We start from the raw sequence: 23,900 nt of genomic DNA on the forward strand, positions 1-23,900 counted from the left end.
TGCTCCCTCTCTCTCTCCTCACTTGTGTCTAGGTGAGTCTGGATAACATCTAAACCAGCTACACCCTCCTGTTGGCCTCCTGGATGTGCGAAAGGGAAGTGCTAATGCTGGTCACCTTGGGTAGTAGCAATTTCTACCTAATTTTTTATCGCCCTCACCTTCCCTGTGGCTCAGCTCCCTCTTTTTCCCTCTTGTTGGAGCCCAGCTCTCCCTCACTCAGTCTCCTCCTCTAATTTCAGGACTCTGCTCCTTTCTCGTCTTCACCCCCTTCCTCTCTTTCCCTTCTACCTCCTCTAAACTCTTCACCCATTGTTCCTAAGCTCCCTGGCTTTCCATTCTGAGCCATTTCTTCCTCAGAAGGCTGCATTCCTCTCAGTGCTGGCCATCACCTGGCCCCTTGATGAACAAGAGGAAGGATTCAAGGTAAACTAGCAGCCAGGACTCACAAATCTGAGTCCTCCTGGGTAAATGCCAAGTGAGGTGAACTCTTAGCAGGCCCTTTCCCAGTGTAAGACACTTACCCCATAGGCATCAACAATGAGCTGGAGGACATTGCTGGAATCAGCAGACAGAACCCCCACTGTAGTCCCTGGGATGAGCTCACTGTAGTTCTAGAAAGGAAGACAAAAATATCCAAGACTGACTGAATGAAGGTGGTGGTCTCCAAAAGCCCTCCCCCAATCAGATGAAGGGTCTTGAAATGAAGATTGAGGAGAAAAAGGGGATATTTGTCTTGTCACTCCCAGGAATAAATCTAGCAGTTTCTCAGCACTGAGCAAAATTAGAGAACACCTCTCACACCTCTTACCCCACTGACTTGCTCCCCTTCCCCACAGCAAACATTGACACACCCATACTGCTAGGTCAGAGTTGGAAAGGAATCATTAGCTCCTGGGAACAGGTTGTAGGAGCGTCTTTCCTGGTTGGGAACCATGGTCAATGCTGGTTCCCTAAGGTAAGTCCTCCCATCACAGCCCCACTCCCACTCCCACTTCCACTCACATTCTAGGAAGCCCTGATGGCATAGTTACCTGGTAGAGATTGACTACTGCTTCAGTCACTGCGAAGATCAGATTGATGTTTTTCTGGGACAGCTTTTCGGTCATCAGCCCCAAAGAGGGATAATCCTATAAAAAGAGAGGACCTGAGCCCTAGCTGGTATGGCTCAGTGGATAGAGCATTGGCCTGTGGACCGGGTTGGGGTGGGGGTGGGGAGGTGAGTCTTGGGTTCGATTCCAGTCAAGGGCACATGCCCGGGTTGCGGGTTCAATGCTCAGTGGTTGAGCATTGACATATGAACCAGGAGGTCACAGTTCGATTCTGAGTCAGGGCACATGCCCAGATTGTAGGCTCGATCCCCAGTGTGGAGCGTGCAGGAGGCAGACAATCAATGATTCTCTCTCATCATTGATGTTTCTATCTCTCACTGCGTCTCCCTTCCTCTCTGAAATTAATAAAAATATATTTAAAACAACAACAACAAAAACCAAGAACCTCACCATGGTAGTAGAGGCAGAGTAATGGTTGTCACTGCCAACGTGGCACTGCCCATCATTGGGCTGGACAATGCCTGCTAGCCTTCCATCCAGTGCTATATGGGTCTTGGCATCAGTGGTAAACACCAGCAAGTGGGATGCATCATTCCTCCAGCCAATCTTCTCCTGTTTAAAAAAAGAGGGGAGGGGCAAAAGAGGGAAAGCAACTTTAAAAATATTTTTTATTGATTTTCAGAGAGGAAGGCAGAGGGAGAGAGAGATAGAAACATCAATGATGAGAGAGAATCATTGATCTGCTGCCTCCAGCACGCCCCCCCAATGGGGATCGAGCCCACAACCGGAGCATGTGCCCTTGACGGAATTAAACCCGGGACCCTTCAGTCGGCAGGCCGACGCTCTATTCACTGAGCCAAACCAGCTAGGGAGAGAAAGCAACTTTAGATGTCTCATTGGCAGAAAACAAAGACCCAAGGACCTCCCTGCCTGAAGGTCTGAACACGTTCTCTTGGTGAAGGGCCTCAGTCCCAGTCCTTAGAACACAAGCTGAAACTTCCCAACTCAGGGGTTTCTGTTTCTTAGGAAAACAGCCTCATGGCTGATTAGTGCAAGCAGCCGAGGGACACGATTCAATTCCAAATATAACTTTTCCAGTGATAATCATATGGCCCGCTTAGAAACCCACCTGCATCTGCAAAGCTGAGCTGGGCTAGAAGAAATCCTTGTTTAACATCTCCCTTCTTACCTGAGGTTAAGTTAACCCAGCTTGATTCTGATACACTTCCAGAGAAGATGAGAAAATGCTCTCCCAGAGAACATCTGGTACCAAGTGGTTCAAAAAATTGTCAGCTCTGGCCAGGGAGCAGATATAAGCAGAGGTTGCTTATCAGGAGCAATTTTTTGCCTCTACTTATTTATTTATTTTATTATTTTTGCCTATGAAGCTTTGCTTACTTCCTATCTCTTATTTCACATGGAAATCCCCACAGTTGAACCACTTCATTCCCCATTTGATCTGCACTAACCACACTTGGCACTCGATGCCCTCCAAACTCACATCACAGACTGTAGCCTGCATGATGGCATCAAAGCCACCCTCTGGGCTGTCTCGGTTCCGTGACACACTCTGCTTCTTCACCTCCTCATTGAAGCGGTTCACCTGGTCAGTTAGTGTCAGCACATGTTTGTAGCCAAACATGGGCAAACAGGTGGTCTTCATCCTGGGAAGGGAGGAAGATCATTTAAGCAGACAGCCTGATGGAAAAGACTACATGGGGAGTGGGAGGGGGAAAAATGGGGAACAGATATGGATAACAGGATTATCCATATTTGTAGAGAACTGGCGATTACCTAGACGATTACCCAGACAGTTTAGACTCCAAACCCCTCAAATGACCACATTGACCTTACTTCCAGCTAGCCTAGAGGATAAGAGAGTGAGCTGCAAAACTACATTGCCTTGGTTCAAATCTCAGCTCCTCTACTTATAAGTCATGGAACCCTAGGCAAGTTTCTCTACACTTAACCTATAAAAATGGGAAATGAGAGCACATATTTCATAAGTTATTGTAAGGCTTAAATGAGTTTAACACAAAGCACTTAGATCAGAGGCTCTTGTTTTTGCTATCACCTTATATTTAATATTTCTCTAAAGTAACATTAACACAATAGTAAAGTAAAAGTTTCACCAATAACAATGTCCCCGAACCATCAATGAATTGATAGATCTGTACAGACAGGAGCATTTCTGTCCCCAGCCCAATGGTTGTTTATTTAATTGATGGCTGATATCTTAACTGGGGAACCTTACAACTCAGAAGCTTAAAAAGGCATAACACATAACTTTGAAAACTCTGTACTTGTAAATCTGTACTTGTCAGGCTCAGAAACAATCATTAAAAATTGTTATGGATTTTCATAGTCTCCACCAGTTACATAATAAGCATTTTAACCTTGAAGACTCATACTCTTGATGAGTAGAACAATGATGAAAATGACAATAAAATCAATCCTCCTGAAATCATAATTCCTCTGTTTACTCATCCATAAATTTCTCTCTACTTTTGATCTTGTTCCTGTGCCTCCCAGCATTCTCTTGTCTCCAGTTTATTTGTGACCAAGACCAAGAAGCTGATAGATTTTTTTTCTAGGTCTTCAAGCAGCTTTTGAGACCTTTTGACACAACACTCAGCTCAATAGGGTGGCTCACTTGCTGGACAGGAAGACTAAGGTAAAGAGAAGATATGATTTGGCCAGAAGGTAGCCAACAAAGCTACCCTAGAATCAACTACCTTGAGTCATAGAAGTTGTGGAAGTTAGTACACTTCAGACCCTAGAAAATGCTGGAACTATGTCCCACCCTGAATCCCATAGCACCCACTTGCCTTATACATAGAAAGTATTTCCTTAAATTCTCTTTGATTTAATTAGAAAAGTCACAATCAATGCTTCTAAGAGCCTGTCTCTTGGCTTAATCCTTCCTTCCTCTGAAGGTCTCTTACCCCTATATTCTTTGCCCCCATGCCCTGCCTTGAAGTCTCCAGAAGGACTTACTCATAGCAGGGGTTTTTGAGGGCCTCTGGTGGGGAGATGTACATGTATGGTGATACAGGCTTGTCCACAAAGGCCCCAAAGCCAATCCGCAGGTTACTGGTGAGCTTGCGCATCTGGGAGGCCAGCTTGGTACCCAGGTTCTGGATGCTCCACAGATCATCCTTCATGGAGTAAGACAGGTCCATCAAGTAGTAGATGTCCACAGGGTAATCCTCCACCTGCCGGACTTGGATGGAGAAACTCTTCGAATCATCTGGAAGGCAGAAGGATATTAGTTTTTCTCCTCTTCTCTCTTGAAGACTTAACAAATGGATTTGGAAGGACACAGGATTAAGAAACTTCTTGACCAAACCAAAGTTGAAAACCCTGTCCCTTCTCCTCTCCCCCCTTCCCCTTCCAATCTCTTGACCCTCCCATTTTTAACCTTTTTCATTTTAATATTCTCTACCTTCTCTAAGTGCCCATCTGCCTAATCCTCTGGATCCCAAGAGTCTACTACCTTGAGTCATTGAAGTTGTGGCAGTTACTACACTTCAAACTCTAGAAAAGGCTGAACCACATGACTTACACTTAGAAGGTGCTTTCTTACAGTCCTTATTTAATCAGAAAAGTCACAATCAATGGTTCAAAAAGCCTGTCTCTTAGCTTAATTCTTCCTGCCTCTGAAGGTCTCCTGCTTCTCTTTGCCCCCATGTCCCTGCCCCAAATCTCACACAGAAAGGGGGCTTATAAATTGCTTTCTCATCTTATACCTCATTTGAGCCTCAACACAAAGCTACAAGCTTGGCAAAATCGGCATTGGGGGAAAGAAGGGACAAAATAAATAATGATATGCAATTTCTGAGTCCCTACTATGTTAGAAGGGTTGAGTAACTTGCCCAAGTTCAAATAGCTAATATATGGGAGAGTCAAGATTCAAACTCTGATCTTCTGACTCCAAGTCCCAACATCTTCCATTTTCTTCCATTCTCCTGCCCACACCTTTCCCCACATCCTTCTCTTCCTGCCTCATTACCACTGTGAGTTACTTCCCCAAGGCTTCCTGATCAGACCTCCACCTTGTGCCCTGTGTGCATCTGCCCGGAGTCTCCCCGCAGTGAGCCCATCCCTACCTGGCCGGAGCCGGAGCGCAATCCTCTGGGGACTGACTTGAGTGATTTGGGAACTGTCTCCAGAGCCCTTGTCGCTGAGAGGCCTGGCCTCCAAGATGCTGACCTCACTGAGGGGGAACTCGATGGACTCCAGGGCACAGTGATCCTTCAGCAGATTCTCCTTCAGGTTACAGCGGGGTGAGCCCTGAGTCAGGGTCTGTAAAACAGGAGCCCAAGGGGCAGCCCTGTAATTGGAGCCACGGTGGTTCTCTGCCTCCTGCAGGCCCTGCTGCCTCCCAATGGCCTAGAGCTTTTCCAGCATTTTGGAGCTGAACCAGCATAAATGAACACGTGTGATCCATTGTACAGAAGGAGAGAACTGAGGCAACAGAAAGGTTGGGTGAGTACTGTCTCGTGGATTGGTAGCCAGGAAGAGAGCCAATACAGTATGATGCCCGTTAAACTACTGCTTTTCAAAATCTGAAATGCAACCCATGGTGGGTCCCAAAAACCAATGAGTGGGTCTCAACCATTTATTTACCAAATAAAATGCAATAGAATAGAATAAAAAGTATGAAACTACATAAATAGCAATAGTAAATACTGTTTTATGAAACATTTATCTGTTGGGGAGTAGGGTATAATATGTAAAATAAATAATGATACGCAATTTCTTTCTGGAGGTCAAAGTCAAAGCAGTTTGGAAGCTTTAAGACACTGACTAGGATCTGAGATCTATGAGGGAAGGGGCTGTTCCTTTTCTACTCCCAGCACCCAAACCAGGACTTACCACAGAGGTGATGGGGGAATAGGTACTGGGAAGCAGCAGAGAGTAGGGGCTAAGCATACAGGAGTAGATTGGCTGAGACTACATCTCAGCATTGCCTCTTACTAGCTGGTTATTAGCATGAGTCACCTACACTCTCCACATCTTGTTTCCTCCGCTATACCGTGGAGATAATCATAGCCCCAGCCTCACAGGAATGTTGGACAGGACAAAATAAGACAAAGCAGGTAAAACTCGTAGCATGGTGCCTGCCACAGGGTAAGTGATCAATGAAGGTGAGCTATTATTATGAGATGCTCTGTAAATAGTTCCTGGATAAATTAACTTTGAATAAGCTTCACAAGCTTGGGCAAGTCCCATGATGCCAGACCATTGGCCAGAGTCCATCCCATCACTTTAAGTTTCCTCCCTCACCCTGGACAGAGAGCCAATTGACCCACCCTTCCAAAAACCCTGGTGTGTATCCCACCCTCTGGAGCTCTGTGTGTGTTTACACCTGAGTATTGAATGGGGGACATCTGCATTGGAAAGAACACTGGAAATCAGGAAATAGGTTCAACCCTAGGTCTGCCACTAACTAGGCATGTGACCTCAAATAAGTCATTTCACTCCTGGTGGCCTCAGTTTCCTCACCTATTCCAAAGGGGCTTAGATGACTTGATGTTTTCAGTCCCTTCCTGCTCTGACATTCAATAAATTTAGCCAACACTGTGTGGGCACAAGTCCATGGGGGCCTCTTGGCAGGCTGGAGGGACTGGCAGGAAATCTGGAAAACCCCACCCTGGACCTATTTCACAATATCTAGGCCTCAAGCCCTCAAACCAACCCTCAATCCCCACCCACCCCTCTCACAACCACTTCCAGAAGTCAGCTGAATAAGTCATACTGATATCCCAGAACAACTAGTGTGAACATGTATTGAGCACCAACTGCATGGCAGGCACTGTGATAAGCACTTTGCAATGGGTTACTGCGGTCCTCCTGGTTACAGTTCTGTAACGCTGGAACTATTTTCATTTTACACGTGAGGAACCTGAGGCTGGGAGACTTCACAAATGAGGAACCCAATCTTACAGGTGAGAAATCTAAGAAATTAAGTGACTTGCCCAAAGTTACAGAGCCAGGAAGTGGCAGAAGTGAGATGCTAATTAGATTGTCTGACTGCAATTATCCTCACAAAATGATAAACGGTATTACATTCTGCATGGCGTGAGAACCCAGCCAGAGAAGCAGGACTGTGGAAGTGATGGGCCCAGGAAGAGCCACATCAGAGAACGCCCCAGGTAGGGAACAGAATGCAAGATGAGGATGTGGGAGGTGGGGGAAGGATAGATAACATTCTGCCTCTTCAGCCCACTCAGGTGACTGGTAGCCCTATTTCCAGGAGAGGGACTGGGCCACAAGGGGCTATCCATGTTTTGAAACTCAGGACTCCATTGCCTAAAACCCCTCATGATGCTAGAAGTCTCCCTCCCTCTCCTGCCCAGCCCTCCTCTGATGGGCTGAATGGCTTCCCAAGGTGGGTGGAGAGATGAACAACACCATAGGGCTACACACTGAATGTTTGTGTCCACCCAGAATTCCTTCACCTCAAGGTGAAGGAATTAGGAGGTGGGGCCTTGGAAGGTGACTAGGTCACGAGGTGGAGCCCTCTTGACTGAGATCAGTGCCCTTCAAAACAAGCCGGAGAGCTCTCTGGCCTCTCTGCCATGTGAAGATACAGCAAGAAGACAGCCATGTATGACGCAGGCGGTACCTTGATCTTGGACTTCTCAGCCTCCAGAACTGTAAAAACTAATGTTAGTTGTTAAGCCATCCAGTCCATGGTATTTTTGTTACAGCAGCCTGAATGGACTAGGACAAACAGCATGAGGACCACCCTGGCCCAGGCAAAAAGTGGAAAGAGCTTTCAGAAGCCAGCATCTTCCTTCTTTCTCCTAGGTATGTAGTTGAGAAATGACATCGGCAATGGGAAACAGACTTAACCTTCCTGACTCAAAAGGTTCCAACAGGGACAGCACAGATCCTCCAAGCCTCTGAGAGAAATGAAAATCCCCTCTCTGCACTCAGCTCTGGCCGAGGACAGAATGACAGAGGACAGAGCTCATGAGCAGTTCGCATTTTTGTGCCCAAACTCCTCTTGCTGCCCCTGCCCATCTCTCCCGAAGCTTCTCCCTCAGGAAGCAGTCTCTTTCTTGCTCAGAAAGCTTCCTACCTTATCTCTGACTCCAGCTGCCCACTAAGCCCCAGGGAGAAACCCTTCCAAAAAAGGCAATGACTGCATAGACCAAGAGGCACTGAGGAGCTGAGCCTTTCCAGGCCTGAGGCAGATGCTGAAGGAGAGAGGGAAGGGTGAGACCAGGACACTGAATGAGAGCGGCAAGGCCATCCTGCATCTTCAAGCTGCAGCAGCAAAGAGAGGGAATGTTTGGAGTTTGGAGGAGGGTTTCCGAACCCCCATTTTCTAATGGGACAGTACTTACTGGAAGGTTTGAAGTGCTAAGCCTTGCTGACAGTCCTTATGGTTTGTTATGAATTCCCTTAGAAATATAAACACTAAGAAATAAAAACTGTCTCCATCTCCCCCTTTGTGGTCACTGACATCAGAGGTCAGGAACAGAGCAGGCCTGCTCCTCAGCCACACTCTCCCTGAGAGCCTCTTGCCCCAGAAGAATACCAAGGCAGTGACCTCAACACACTTGGCCAACATTCCCTTTCTCAATAGTCCAGGCTGAGTGAATAGAAAGAATGTCTCCAGGTTACTCAGAGAGAAGGAGGAAGGGTGGAATATTAAAGTTCCAGTTCCCAATGAAACCGGATGTTACACAAAAAGGACAAAAATAACCAAGACCCAGAGGAAGATTGAAGCAGAGAGGTGGGAGGTTCTGGCCCACGTGCTCTGTGAGCTGAATTCCCTCCCTCTCCTGGGAGAGTGACACATGCTGTAACTCCCATTCTCCATGAATCCCATTTTGGAAATTGGGAAGGTAGAGCATGAATAACTGTCATTACCCTACCTCTCTCACGGGGTTGGTCAGGGGATTAAAATAAGGCTATGAATGTGAAATGCTTCCAAAATACAAAAATCTCAAAATAAGTCAAACATACTGAAATCCTTTAGGTATGATATATATAAACAAATAAATGCAAATAGAAGGTGACTCTTTTCCACTATTAGCATTATAACTACTACCATTATGGTGAACTCTGTTCTTGGAGGACAAAGTATAATATGTGCTGGTACTTATTTTTCCCCCCAGAGAGCTACTAAACACCCAACCCAAATAAATTAACATTGTTCTCTAGATTGACATCCAGTGAGAACAAGAAATCACTTGAATGTACAAAGAAAGATGTTTGCAGGAGACAGAAAGGAGGAGGGGAAAAGGAAAGCATTTTAGTTCATGGTTACTAGTATTCACACCTATTATTTTACAGAGAGAGAAACGCTTTTAATATTATACTTTTTTTTTGCAATAACAAGTTAGAGCAAAACTCTCCAGATAAACATTTATCCTCCAGATTAAAAACAAACAAACAAAAAAACAGAAAGAAAAGAAAAGCAGCAGAGAAGAATAAAGTCATGTTAGTAAATAAAAAAGAAATGAATACTGGCCTAAACCCTTCCCCAGAGATACAGAGAAGAACATAAGTAATTCCTATTGGATTCTTCTACTTTGCTAGAGCCAAACCCATTCTTCTTCTCATCCTTGGATGTCAAGCTGAGTGTGAGCTGGTCCACCTCCTATGTGCAATCAGGACTATATAAAAATTCCTAGTATTTCCCTCCACCTCAGGGTTGCTAAATTTAGCAAATACTTGGGACATTCTTATATAAAAACTAGAGGCCCAGTGCACGAAATTCATGCACGGGGTGGGTCTCCTCAGCCCAGCCTGCACCCTCTCCAATCCTGGGGATTGGGCCTAAACCGGCAGTCAGACATCCCCCTCACAATCCTGGACCGCTGGCTCCTAATCACTCACCTGTCTGCCTGCCTAGTCACCCCTAACTGCCCCACCTACTGGCCTGATTGCCCCTCACTGCCTCTGTGTGCCAGCCTGGTCACCCCTAACTGCCCCCCCTTGCTGGCCAGGTCGCCCCCAACTGCCACCCTCTGCCAGCCTGGTTGCCCCTAACTGTCCCCCCACCAGCCTGGTCACCCCCAACTGCCCCCCCCCACTGGCCTAGTCACCCCTCACTGCCCCCCTGCCAGCCTAATTGCCCCCCCCCTGCCAGTTTGGTCACCCCACACATCCTGCTTGTTTAGTAGTTTGGTCGTCCCTCACTAACCCCCCTGCTAGCCTGGTCGTAGGCAGCCATCTTGTGAGGGTGTGATGGTCAATTTGTATATTACCTCTTTATTATATAGGATTATTTGATTCTTTAATTAAAACTTAAATGGGTGTCCTGTATTTTATCTGGCAACTTTAACTCCACCTGACCCATCATGGCCCCAACGATCAGCCTTTTCGATTAGCAGTATTTGCCAAACTTGCTATCATAACAACCCATGCTGATGCAATAGATACAGGGTCCATCCTGGAAACCTTTATACTTAACCAACACCCCAGGTAATTCTCACCACCAGACAAGTTTGAAAGGGTTTAGATTCTAACATGGCACCAATGAGGCCAAGACCACAAGTTGAATCTCTGTGTGAGGCCAGCCTCTTTGCTAGAATCACAGCCCAAGGACAGAACACCACCCCAACCCATGTCAGTTTCCAACTCCCAAGAACACACCCTATGCAATGGGCCCAAAACTCTGCACTCATCCACATTGGCTATGTTTTCCTATTGTGGGGCCAATGCTTGCTATACACACCCAGAGCTGCTGTCCTCGAGGACCAAGGGAATGCTGAGCCCAACCAGTTGTTTTTCCAGACTCTGCCAATCCTGCCTACAACAGCCAAGGTAGGGGAGGCAGAAGCAGCGGGCTCTCCAGGATCAACTAATGAACAAATCACATACAAAATGGCCCCCACGGCTCACTTTTGGTTTTTTTAAGTCAACAGCCAAGACACTTTCAGCAGTTAAACTCAGCCTGTGCAGGGGAAACCTCAGGGAAAAAATAACAGCCATGTTCAGGTTACAGCCTGGGATTCCCACCTCCCAACCCTTCCTGGCTGACGTGTTTTGTCTCACAAGGGGCTCCTCCCATATCCTCCTCTCCTCCTCCTCCCCACAAGCCCTCCTCTTCCCCTCTTCCCTTGCTCTGCCTCTCCTCCCCTTCTCCCTCTTGCTCAGAGATAGTTGTAGTCATTCGCTAAACCTTTGACCTCCCCCACTTTCCTGTTTATATTGCATTCTCCCAGAGAATATCTTATTGGACTTTCTTCCTCCCCTCATTAATTGCTTTTGGTCCTAGTGTACCCATTTCCTCTCTGATTACACCCCCCCCCCCCCCCCCATTCCTTGGCTGGTCCTACCTTATGCTTTTATCTTACCTTGTACCTTCAAACCCTGACCTCCCCTGGTCTTTCCCTGGGGACAAAATTCACCAGGGTCATCCGTAAATAATCTGCATTTGCATCTCTGAAATCTGGTTATGAATCCTAGGGACTTCATTGGGTCAAGCCTCAGCATATCTCAGTTACACAGCTTGTCCCTATGCAGATCAAGAAAGGTGACAGACACTCTAAGAATATGTTTTCTTGCCCAGCCAGCATGGCTCAGTGGTTGTATGTCAACCTATGAACCAGGAGGTCAGGGTTCGATTCCCAGTCGGGGCACATGACCAGGTTGTGGGCTGGATCCCCAGTGTGGGGTGTGCAGGAGGCAACCGATCAATGATTCTCTCTCATCATTAATGTTTCTATCTCTCTTTCTCTTCCTCTCTGAAATCAATAAAAATATATCTTTTAAAAAGAATATGTTTTCTTTCCCCCAGACTCCTCTGGGCCATAGTTGTCTCCATTTTCTCTTGCTTTGCTACCCCACTGCCCCAGCCAGCTTCAGGCCATCCATCCAATAAGGCACCCTCCCCATCTAGCTCTCCCATCTTCCAGGATTCAGCTGCAGAACTCCAACTTCCTTGTAAAGGAAACTTAATGCTATCAGGATGGTGACCAAGGGAAGAAGGATATGGCAAATGAGAAGGGAGGAGACCACATCACACTTGAGCAGCCAGCTCAGCCCAGAGGGGTGGAGAACCTTTAGAGTGGAGGGGAACAGCTCACCCACCCCGCTCTGCACCCCCACTCGCAGCCCCAGGGAGTGTTTCATTTGCTAAATGAAGTCAATGTGGCCCAGATGTTGGGCAGCTGCCTCTGGAAGCAGTTCCCGTGCTGAATTGCACACAGGCCAAAGCAGTGTGTTGAGCTGGCCTCTGCCTTTGGCAATCAGTCCCCTTGTAGAGGCATAAACACAGCCTCCCACTCCCACACACCCACCCCCGCCACCACCGGCCTGTCAGGAAGTTGCCTTTTTAGGAAACTCAGTAGATTGGGAAGAGAAGCAGACAGAGAGAATGAGAGCCTGGGTTAGAGCAGTCCAAAAACTGCTAAGGACAGGAACATGCTGTCGTGATGGAGAGTGTGCCTCAGATGACTGAGATACAGCCATGCTGGGAGTTCAGGTAACCACCTGCCAGGGGCCAGGCCAATGACTCAGCCTCCAACTCTGTAATCACTGGAAACTTTCCAGACACACACACACACATACACACACCCCAAATAGGTCTTGCCAGCTCCAAATTCCTGTCCCAGCCACAAACACAGCCATTCCCCCAGACACACTCATTCCCTAGGGCCCCAGACACAACAAACCCTCTGCCTAGACACAGCTAACCCTTTCCTGTCACCCACTCATCCTCATCAAATTGGTCCTTCCCTCATTGACACCTAGGAGAGGAAAAGAAGGAGAAAAGGAAGAGAGAGAGAAAAAAGGTAAAGTCATGGGGCTCAATCATCAGAGAGGAAAAGAAAAGAGAAAATACCTTCTGACGAAACATCTCCCCACACAAGGATAGGATCCTTTTTTATTTGCCTTTTAAAAATGCTGGGATGTCTATAAACCAGCATCCCCGGTGTACCTATAACCCTCTCCTGCCTCTCCTTTTGAGATCTGAGGCTCTAATTCTGTGGACTATTCCACCCCAATAAGAAGTAAGCAAAGTGTGGTAAAGGGTGGCAATGGCTACAGCAAGTCCAGGAGGACCAACCAAATTGGCCAGGGCCACGAGCCATGTGGTAAACCCTGGATTGCCTTCCCAGCAACACCCCATAACAGCTCACTTCAGCATCCATCCATGGGAAGGCTTCGTCCTAGTTTTGTGCAGAAGGGGCAAAGGGCTTGCGTATTTAGGAGGGAGATCTCCCATGGGTCTGTTCTTGCACAAAAGCAGCTAAGTCTGGGAAATAAGTAAGGTTAAGTGTCTGCTCCTTACCTGATCTGAGCACCAGGCGCACATGGGACTCACAGCCAGACATTGTTGGCAGGAGCTCACGCCTCGTGTGGTACAGATGTTCGGTCCTGCAACAGAGAGACGAAGGCATTAACCCTGATCGGACTTGGTAAAGTAACGGGCCTGCCCCACCCTTCCCAACTTTCCCAAATGCCCAGGTTTACAGCTCTCAGATGCACACACACTCACCCTAACCGGACCACAGACATTTACCAAATACATGCTGTTTGATAAGAAGAAGGATGAGGAAGGTCGGGAGAAACTCATCACTGACCACCACTGATGAGGCCACAGTGAGGGCAGGTGATGGAGCAAGGCTGAGCCATGGACCAAAGTGTCAGCTCATAAGTGATGGAAAGGTTTGAATTAGCAACTGGTTTGACACCTACACTGCAAATGAAAATGTGAGGTCCAGAGCAATGGCAATGTGTCCTTTCTCCAATTATTCTGATGACACATTCACAGCCATTACACGGGGGCTCCAAAGCCCTGATGCACTAACATTAACATGCAACCTAAATATTGGGAGGCTGGGATGGCCATGACAAGACCCCATCGGCCTACCAGGAAAAAGAAAAAAATTTCTGAAATCTTATCAAACTTCCCAAAACATATATCTTTGCATCCAAGCATAGAATGCTCCGGGGAGAATTGCAGAAATGTTAGAAAAAGCTGACTGATACAAGCTGAAAGAACATGGAATTTTGGAGTTGGAAAGCCTGTACTTGAATTCTGGATGCTCTTCTAACTAGCTGTGTCATGACTTTGGGCAACTCAATAACCTCTATGAAATGATAATATCTGTCTCACAGGATGTATACAAGAATTCACTGAGGTAAGGGAGAAGTACTCAAATGTCAACAGTCTTCATACTGGCAAAGGACGGAGGAAAAGCAGGGTGAGGGAGGGGCAGGGACAAGCAGAGGCCCCAAAAGAGCTCTGAGAAGCCCGGCCTGGAAGAAACCCTCGGGCTTTTCCTTAGACAGAAAGCCGCCATCCTCCTTGCCTTCCCTAGCTCAGGTAAGCCTGGCCTCAGCCAGCTGACCCCTTCAGGGCCCCAGGAACGCCCTTTTCCAAGATAAGGAGCAAATGAGAAAAACCCATTCTTCCCCATGACCCAGTTATCCTGACCGTTCCTTTATCCAGTTTGCTAAGGTGGCCTCTTTGCCCCGAGCTGGTGAGACTAGCAAATCTATTGAAGAGAAACCATTTTGACAGTTGGGATGTTTTCCCATGGTCTCCAAAACTTCTCATTGAGCTGAATGTCTCAGTCCATTTTATTACAGTGTGACTGAACTCCCGCCCTTCCAACTTCTGGACAAAAACACATCAAGAAAATGTGCTTATACACACACACACACACACACACACACAGAGAAGTGTTAAGAAAAATTATCCAAAATTTGGAAATAGGCGAAGGGAATACTGGGTGCCCTTCCAATATAATTCAGGGTGTTGACTAGTAGACCCACCATGCTTAGGGATTATCTGACTTTCTAGTGGTGTGTACCTTTATTTGTCTTCGATCGATTAGGATGCAACTCTTTAAGAGTAGAGGTTCACTTATAGAAAATCTATAACAAGGGAAATGATTCTCGATGAGAACAAGGTATATGATTCTTACCCAGCAGCAACACAAATGATTTCTGTCTGGTAGGAAAGGGGATCCCCAAAGGTTAGGGTTTATTGCCTTGCGGAACCTTTAACCATTTTTGAATCACAATTGCTCTTTCTCTAGCCAGATATGAACACAGCCCCTCCTTATTGGAAGAGTTCTGAGAGGAACATATAGCCTGAGCTATTTTAGGAATCTGCTTCCCGTTTTGAAGTTTGCAAAGGGATTAGCATCCAGAAGGGTAATTCTGGACATAAATGCCATCGATTTTCACTAGGGAGAGGAGAACAACGTGAAGAGTTAGAAGGACGTGACTGTGGAGTACACTGTCGACTTATTTTTTTGAAAATTTTTTCCCAGTCTATACATTTACCTATTCATTCTCAACTTAGCATGTCCCTGTAAGCCCTTGACTTGCAGCCACAATGGAAAGCCTCCTCAGATGTGAGACAAATAACAGCAAGACCCCTCCTGTGAAGGGGCAGTCCCTGGCCTCGGAGGATGACGTGCTCCTGGGACTTGTTCTTGAGGAAGTTATGCCTGGGGAGTGATGGCTACCCAGTTCCCCTTACATCTCTTTTTAATGAATCACAGGTTGATTTCATGAGAACCAATAACCACCTCCCCCAACACCCCCCACCAAGGCCTGCCATCAAGGGCAAGTTCCTGGAATGCAGTGGCTGAGAGTGACTGACTCATCAGAAGTCTCTGTGCCTGGGCCATGCTGATTCAATGAGCTGCTGTTCTGAAGCCGCCCCTCCCTCCCGAACATGTGGAAGGAGTTTGGGCCTCTGTTTCCACTCATTCATAAGGCCCATGTTCCTGTTCAGCCTCAGGGGCCCAGACTCAGCCCTGCTGGAGAAGTGGGGATCTTCATCAGAACTCTGTCATTGCCAAAAACAAACAACCCCTACCACCCCTTTCCTCTCTAACAGTTTAGCCAGAGCTGGGAAACAAGGGGGACTGGCCCTGGTCCTCACAGGGCGATCAAAAGGTTTCAATGAACCCATCTCTGTCAAACTCTGAGCACAATGGCTGGCACAGAGCAAGCACTCAACAAATGCTTTCACAGTAGCTATTGTTTTTCTCAAAGTATATTTTTATTGATTTCAGAGAGGAAGGAAGAGAGAGATAGAAACATCAATGATGTTTGATCTCTCCCCCTTACCCCCACTGTCCCCAGATGCCTCTACACACCACCCTGACTGGGAATTGAACCATGACCTCCTGGTTCATAGGTCGACGCTCAACCACTGAGCCACACCAGCTGGGCGCTATTGTTTTTGTTGTTGCTGTTTTATCCTGTGGCCTGAGCTGTTTCAGGTCGGTGAAGGTTTTACTTTCTTTTTCCCCTCCTAAAGACAGTTCTACAGAACACCCTGCACACCGGGGTAGTGAGGGCATGGAGCCAGAAAGCCTCAGGCTAGAAGACAATGATCAATCCTCAGATCTGGCTTCTAAATGGAGTTAGGAATGTTGGGTGTTCCAAAATCCAAGCTAGGAGGGATGGCCAAGCAGAGCAGGCCAGTTAGAAACAATAGACAAGGGCAGCCAGAAAGTTTGCCTGGAAAGTAGTAGAAAACTATGGTTTGGCACCTCAGCACCATTCACAGAACCAGAAAAGAGACAAAGGGTGGGAAAAAGGGAGAAAAAAGAAAAACAAGGAAGGGAGTTGGAACCAGTGGAAGTCATAATGCGTCAATGAGAGCTATTTTGAGGACATGCTGTCCAATGAGACAGGATGTCAGAATGCAGAAACGGGCCACCCTCGTGGGGCCAGGGGACTTGAGGAGAGGGCTGTCAGAGGGAGACGTGTTAGTGGGAAGGGAGGATGATTCGTACTGTAAACACTAGGGATATCTCTCTTACTGTCTGCCAGAGAGTTCTGGCCTGGGTCCCCAGCCCTGCCACTGACTTTTGGCTCATCACTAATTAGGTCCATGGGGACACAGGGTGACTCAGGCAGTGCCTGATCTTCCAGCGCAGTCACCTGGCTGGGTGAGTCATCCAAAAACAAAACATCTGGGGACAGTGGGGATAAGGGGGAGAGATCAACCAAAGGACTTACATGCATGCATATAAGCCTAATCAATGGACACAGACAACAGGGGGGTGGGGCATGAATGGGAGGTGGGGGGTAATGGGGGAATAGGGACACATATGTAATACCTTAATCAATAAAGACATTTAAAAAAACACCAAAAAAACATCTCATGCTAACTGCCCTATGAGTGCACAAGTGGCTTCTCTAGAGCAAGTTGCTACGAAAGATTATTTTATTTTTGTTCTTTCATTCAATGTAGCAGCAGCTCAGTAACACAAGGAAGGGGAAGGAGACTGGCAGGGGGAGTTCCAGGTAACACAGACCTCCGTGCTCTGAGCAGAAAGCTCCAGGAAGCATCGCTCAAAGCAGTAGGAAATCCAAACTACCATGTAGGATGTCCCGATTTTAGAGATTTTAAAATGTCTTTTTTAAGTATATCAGAGCCAATTCAATATGGTCTTCAACATTAGAAGGCATTTGTATAATTTGCCTCCATCGATAATAAAATGTGTTATGGGTTGAACTGTGTCCCCCAAAAAGATATGTGAAAGTACCTATGATTGTGACATTTTTTTTTTTTTGGAAATAAGGTCCTTGGAGATGTAATCAAGGTGAAATCATTAGGGAAGGCCCTAATCCAACAAGACTGCTGTCCTTATAAAAGGAAAACACCACATGAAGAGAGAGACAGAAAAAGAGAATGCCACGTGATGACAGAGGCAGAGACTGTAGTGTTGCAACTGGAAGGCAAGGAACTCAAGGACTGCCAGCCACCACCAGAGACAGGAAGATGCAAGGAAGGATTCTCTCCGGAGTCTCAAAGGGAGCAGGGCCCTGGTGACACCTTGATTTCAGATTTCTAGATTCCAGAGAGAATATATTTCTGTTGTCTTAAGACACCCAGTTTTGGCAGCCCTAAGAACCTAATACCAAATGGATTTGCATTTCCATAGCAAATGTGACATGCTTTTGAGGAACATTGCCCTGCGATATTCGGCATAATTGAGAAAAGCCAGCCTGGAATGAGAACTTTGCTATGGTTAACCCACCTATGGACAATGGAAAAGTGGTTAGTTTTACACCTTTCTTCTCATCTATGTCATGGTGGCAGCACTCATTCATTCATTCGTTTACTCAACAAATTTTTATTGAGCATCTAACTGTGCCCAGCACTCTCCTAGGCATTGAAAATACATTGATGAACTAAACAAACCTCCTACTCTTGTAAATTTTAGTGAGGAAGATGAAAACAAAAAACATACACAACAACAAGTACAATTTCAAACAGTGGTAAATGCTTTAGAAAATAAGGCCGGATAGAGGAATAGTGACATTGAGAGGAGGGAGCCTCCTTTAGAAAATGTGGTCAGGAAAGGCCTGAGTTAACATCTCAAGATGATATATAGAAGGAAGTCATGGGACAATCTAGGGGATAAGCATTACAGAAAAGAACTATGACAAGAGCTAGATGGACTTCAGCTTCTTAAAGAAATAGTAGGGCCTGGCTGGCGTGGCTCAGTGGTTGAGCATCGACCTATGAACCAGGAGGTCAGGGTTCGATTCCCGGCCAGGGCACCTGCCCGGGTTGCAGGCTCCATCCCCAGTATGGGGTGTGCAGGAGGCAGCCAATCAATGATTCTCTCTCATCATTGATGTTTCTATCTCTCTCTCTCTCCCTCTCCCTTCCTCTCTGAAATCAATAAAAATACATTAAAAAGAAATAGTAGGAAGAAAGAGGGAGGAGAGAGGCAGAGAGGTGGTTGGAGAAGCAGTCAGGAAACCATTGCTGTGGTAGGGAGTGCAGCTTAGCTTTCATGCTCCATGTGGTGGGAAGCCACTGGAGGAATTTGAGCAGAAAACAATCATCCTGGCTACTGAGAGGCAGCAAGACCAGAAAGAGACCAATTGGGAAGCTATTACAATAATCCAGCCCACAGATGGCAGGGGTTTGGATTGGAATGGGAGTGGTGTCGATAGTGTGGTCAGACCCCAGATATATTCTGGGGACTTGCTGATGAATGGCTTGTGGGGCATGATGGAAAGATGGGAAGGATTTTGCTCTGGGCAAGTAAATCCCCTTGGGCAAAGTCCAAATGTTTTGATCCACTGGTTATACCCTTTCACTGACCCTTTAGCCAGTAGACCCTGCCCATGTAAAGCCAGATCATGTCTGGTTATCGTCCTTAACTGTGTGAACACTCCATGAAGCCCATCCCCAGATAGAATCCTGTCTTCTGGATGGTTGTGATCTAAATTAACACCCAGTCTCTGGGAAACACCGTAAGGGAATGGGTAGTAAAACAATGAACACTATTATCATGTGACAGTGGGAACAGTGCGGAAAGCATGCGGACTGGCAAGCAGGACGGATCTAAAGCCGCTTTTACCATCGAAAGCTGTGTGACCTCAGGCACACCCCTTCATGCTCTCTCTAGGTCCAAGGACTCTGATTCTTGGTCACATCCCTATTCAAGAGCTTATCATTGTTCCCTGGACTTTAACAAGTCTAACCCACCATATCAGCAATGCACTGGAGACCCTAAGCAACTGCTTCCTTTCCCCCATGCTCCCAAATATGGGCAGAATACTTATGCCATGAGTTGTTAGGTTTAAATGAGATAACATATGTGAAGGAACCATCCATGCTGGATGCTCAGTAAGTGTTGGTTTCTTTCCTCCTTGCCTTTATGATAATCACTTCCTGCCCATCCCACTCCCCTCCATCTCAGGGTCAGACAAAAGAAAAGTCCTTTGTCAGTAATAGGATATAGGGGAGAAATCACTGGTCAGGAGACAGGAGTCCCCAGGGATAGACCACACCAATGCCACTGAACTAATTGTCACTTCACCCTCAGGCCTCCCTTTTTGCCTCTCGGTAAAATAAAGGGTGTTCAATTCGATGATCTTCAAGGTGCTGCCAGCTCTGTAAGTTTATTTCCCAACCAGAAAGCATCAACAGGGTGACCAGGAGTCTAGGAGGTCTAGCCTCCCAGGGCCCAAGACCCCTAAAACAATGCACATGTGTCCATTTCTTCCTACTGGCTTAACTATTGTAGTTTTTCTTTCTTTTTTTCCAATTACAGTTTACATTCAATATTATTTTGCATTAGTTTCAGGTGGGTAGCATAGTGGTTAGATAATCAATATACTTCACAAAGTGGTCCCCTGGTATTCCCAGTACCCAACTGACACCATATAAAGTTATTATAATTATTGACTATATTCCCTATGCTGTATGTTTCATCCCCATGACTATTTTGCAACTCCCAATCTGTACTTCTCAATACCTTCACCTTTTTCACCCAGTCCCCCAATCCTCCTCGTCTCTGGCAACCATCAGTCTGTCCTCTGTATCTATGAGTCTGTTTCTGTTTTGTTTATTCGTTTATATTGTTCTTTGGATTCCACATATAAGTGAAATCGTGGTATTTGTCTTTCTCTGACTCACTTATTTCACTTAGCATAATACTCTCTAGGTCCATCCAGGCTGTTGCAAATGGTAAGATTTTGTTCTTTTTATGGTCAAGTAATGTTCCATTGTATATATGTACCACATCTTCCTTATTCACTGGTCTATTGGTAGGCACTTGGGTTGCTTCCATAGGTTGGCTATTGTAATAATGCTGCAATGAACATAGGGGTGCATATGTTCTTTCAAATTTGTGTTTTGGGTTTATTTGGATATATACCCAGAAGTGGAATCACTGGGTCATCAGGTAGTTCCATTTTTAATTTTTTTAGGAACCTCCACACTGTTTTCCATAGTGGTTGCACAAATCTGCATGAAGGTTATCTTTTCTCCATATGCTCAGTGGTCTAACTCTGATATTTGATTCAAATGTTGCATCTCAAATTCTGGAAAATTTTATCAGTACAGGCCCCACCTTCCATCTGATTCACTCAGCACAGAGAAGAGGCAAGCCTGTACCAAGCTCTGTTTGAGGCCCAGCCCAGCAGTGCCCTGTTGGTGACCTTGGCAATCAGCTGTCCGGTTCTGCTACTTTTCCTCCTCCAGCTCATGTGGGTATGGACAGCAGATAACGGTGCTGTCACCAGTCCTCGCTGCCAATCTGTCTTCATAGGAAGGCAAATTGAGAGGACAATTTGGCAAAACCTATTAAAATTTAAAATATTCATGTCCTTTGACCCAACAGCTTTAGTTAAAAAAGAAAATCAGCTGCCCTAACCCGTTTGGCTCAGTGGACAGAGCGTCGGCCTACGGGCTGAAGGGTCCCAGGTTCGATTCCAGTCAAGGGCATGTACCTTGGTTGCAGGTATCTAACCACTCACCCTTTAGTTGAGACATTGTTAGCTGAAGCAGCCTCCACCTTTGTTTTTCCCATGTAAATTTCTGTTTATCCTGGCTAAGATGTTTTCCCCAAAGCCTCAATAAAAGGGATGGCAGGGCCAGAGCAGGGGGTAGTTCTCCCACTAGAGTTGGACTACCACCTGGCCCCCCATTTCGCCAAATTGAATTTCTTCAAGTCTCCTTTCATTTGTGTGCAGCCCTTCTTCAGAACTCAAACCCTGAACTGGAACCCTGAACCAAGCGGGACATGAAAGGGATTCCTACACATCCCCAGTAGGGGGTGTGCAGGAGGCAGCAGATCGATATTTCTCTCTCATCGATGTTTCTAACTCTATATCCCTCTCTCTGCCTCTCTGTAAAAAAATCAATAAAATATATATATTTTTAAAAATCAGCCTATAGAAACATGAACAAAGAGGCATAATAATAATGCACAAGAATATCTCCTGCAGTTTTACTTGTAGTAGCAGATAATTGGGAATGACCCCAGTGTCTGCCAACAGGGAATTGGTTAAGAAAATTCAGATATATCCATGTAACGGTATGCCTTCTGGCTAGAATTATAGCTCTTGGGATAAATAATGGCAAGCCATAAATTGACATAAAAAGATGCTTCGTGCCCTAACTGGTTTGGCTCAGTGGATAGAGCGTCGGCCTGCGGACTCAAGGGTCCCAGGTTCGATTCTGGTCAAGGGCATGTACCTTGGTTGCGGGCACATCCCCAGTAGGGGGTGTGCAGGAGGCAGCTGATCGATGTTTCTCTCTCATCAATGTTTCTAACTCTCTATCACTCTCCCTTCCTCTCTGTAAAAAATCAATAAAATATAGTTTAAAAAAAGATGCCTCGTGTATATTATTAAGTGACAATGATCCTATTACGGATGATCCTGCTTGAGAAATAACAATAATGATAAATAACTATAAATATTCAAGACTTCCACTAGCAAAGACGTTTAGGGTTGAATACATGGACTTTTAAAGTAGCTACTAAATGTGCCTTTTGCTAAACATCTGGAGCTCTCTTCTGGGATAAAGTTTTTCAAGTATGTTTTTAGCTGCAGACCTTCCTTTTTTCCCTCCAAAAATTCTTACATGGAATTCCACATTATTAATCAATTAAAGGGAAAACTTCTCCAGCTAATGGTGAAGAGGGGCAGGAGCAAACCAAAGTCTCTCCCTTCATCTCCTTTGCCAACTTTTCAGCCCCTGAGACACAAAGAGACTGAGGCCCAGAGGTAAGATGACTTGTTCAAAGTCACACAGCAAAATGATGAAAAAGCCTGCCGAGCCACAAATCAAATACACGTTTCTCAATTCCAGACTCACAGTTCTTTTCACATTGAAGTGTTATTTTATTTTTTTCTATATGAAAGGAAGTAGCTTTTGTAAGTTTTAAAAAAATGTAACACAAGTTTAGGTAAAGGAATACACATACACATGAGAATTATATGTGCAAGAGGGAAAGATCTGAATTGAACACCCCTTCTTATTAATAGTGGACATTCTGGGGGAATAGAATTAGAGGGGAACCAGCCATTTTACTCTCCAAAGTTTGACTTTCTTATAATGGGGACATATCTCTCACTCTCTCCTTGAATGTTCGAATATCTTTACTAACTGAACTAAGAAGCGCTGATAGGGAGGAAAAGTAGTCTTTTTGTGGGAACATGACAGAAAGCAGAAAGGAAGACTTACAGTGGAATTTTTTTCAAAGATGCTACCAAAAAAAAAAAAAATTTAAGGTAGAATATCCCCAGGCTTACTTAACAGTTTCTGGATCCTAGGATTGTGACATACCATATTTGGCCATAAACTATCCAATGCTTTTAGGACCAAGAATAATAAAAGTGCTGGTTGCTGCAGAACTCTCTCCAATATCCTGAAGATATTAATTACTACTTAGCACTTGGAGAATCTAATGGCTTAATCTACATGGCCCAAACACATCTATCCAATTAGAAAATTAAGAAATTGGAAATTGGATCCAGGTTTGATGGATGTAGTCTCTTGCTTTCAGGGTAACCGTCTCAACATCTGAGGAAAATGAAGTAGCCTCGGATAACCTTTTAGCATTCTGATACATGCAACACCAACCAAGGAAACTCTAATGTATTACACTACTAGTAAGTGAAGGAAGCCAGACTTGGAAGGCTACATACTGTATGATTTCATTTATATGATACTAGAGGCCCAGTGCACAAATTCGTGCACGGGTGGGGTCCCTCGGCCTAGACAGTGATCGGGGCCATCTTGCCCAGTCCCAATCAGGGCTGGCCAGCCGGCCAGGGGGAAGGACCATGGGAGGTTGGCTGGACGGGAGGAGGGACTGCAGGAGGTTGGCCAGCCAGCTGTGGGGAGGGACCGTGGGAGGTTGGCCGACCACGGGAGGTTGGCTGTGGGAGCACACTGACCACCAGGGGCAGCTCCTGCGTTGAACGTCTGCCCCCATGGTGGTCAGTGCACGTCATAGCTACCAGCCGGTTGTAATGGTCGCTTAAGCTTTTATATATATAGATAGATAGATAGATGCTGCAAATAGCAGGACTATAAGGACAGGACACAGATCAGTGGTTGCCAGGAACTAAAGATGGGGAAAGAGAACT

At 45.9% G+C, this 23,900-nt stretch overlaps 1 protein-coding gene across 1 annotated transcript in view; it reads right to left on the minus strand.

Moving 5' to 3' along the window:
* Positions 1 to 23,900, minus strand: part of ITGB3 (integrin subunit beta 3) — a 52,390-nt gene that overhangs the window by 22,900 nt on the left and 5,590 nt on the right. The window contains exons 2-8 of the mRNA XM_079797499.1: positions 13,312 to 13,397; positions 5,159 to 5,354; positions 4,047 to 4,299; positions 2,551 to 2,713; positions 1,500 to 1,661; positions 1,032 to 1,127; positions 522 to 611 (exon numbers count right to left, since the gene is read on the minus strand). Of these exons, the coding sequence (XP_079653625.1) occupies positions 522 to 611; positions 1,032 to 1,127; positions 1,500 to 1,661; positions 2,551 to 2,713; positions 4,047 to 4,299; positions 5,159 to 5,354; positions 13,312 to 13,397 (1,046 nt within the window). The remainder of the gene's footprint in view (positions 1 to 521; positions 612 to 1,031; positions 1,128 to 1,499; positions 1,662 to 2,550; positions 2,714 to 4,046; positions 4,300 to 5,158; positions 5,355 to 13,311; positions 13,398 to 23,900) is intronic.

This window comes from Cnephaeus nilssonii (assembly GCF_951640355.1).
Source record: "Cnephaeus nilssonii genome assembly, chromosome: 19".
Taxonomy (NCBI): domain Eukaryota; kingdom Metazoa; phylum Chordata; class Mammalia; order Chiroptera; family Vespertilionidae; genus Cnephaeus; species Cnephaeus nilssonii.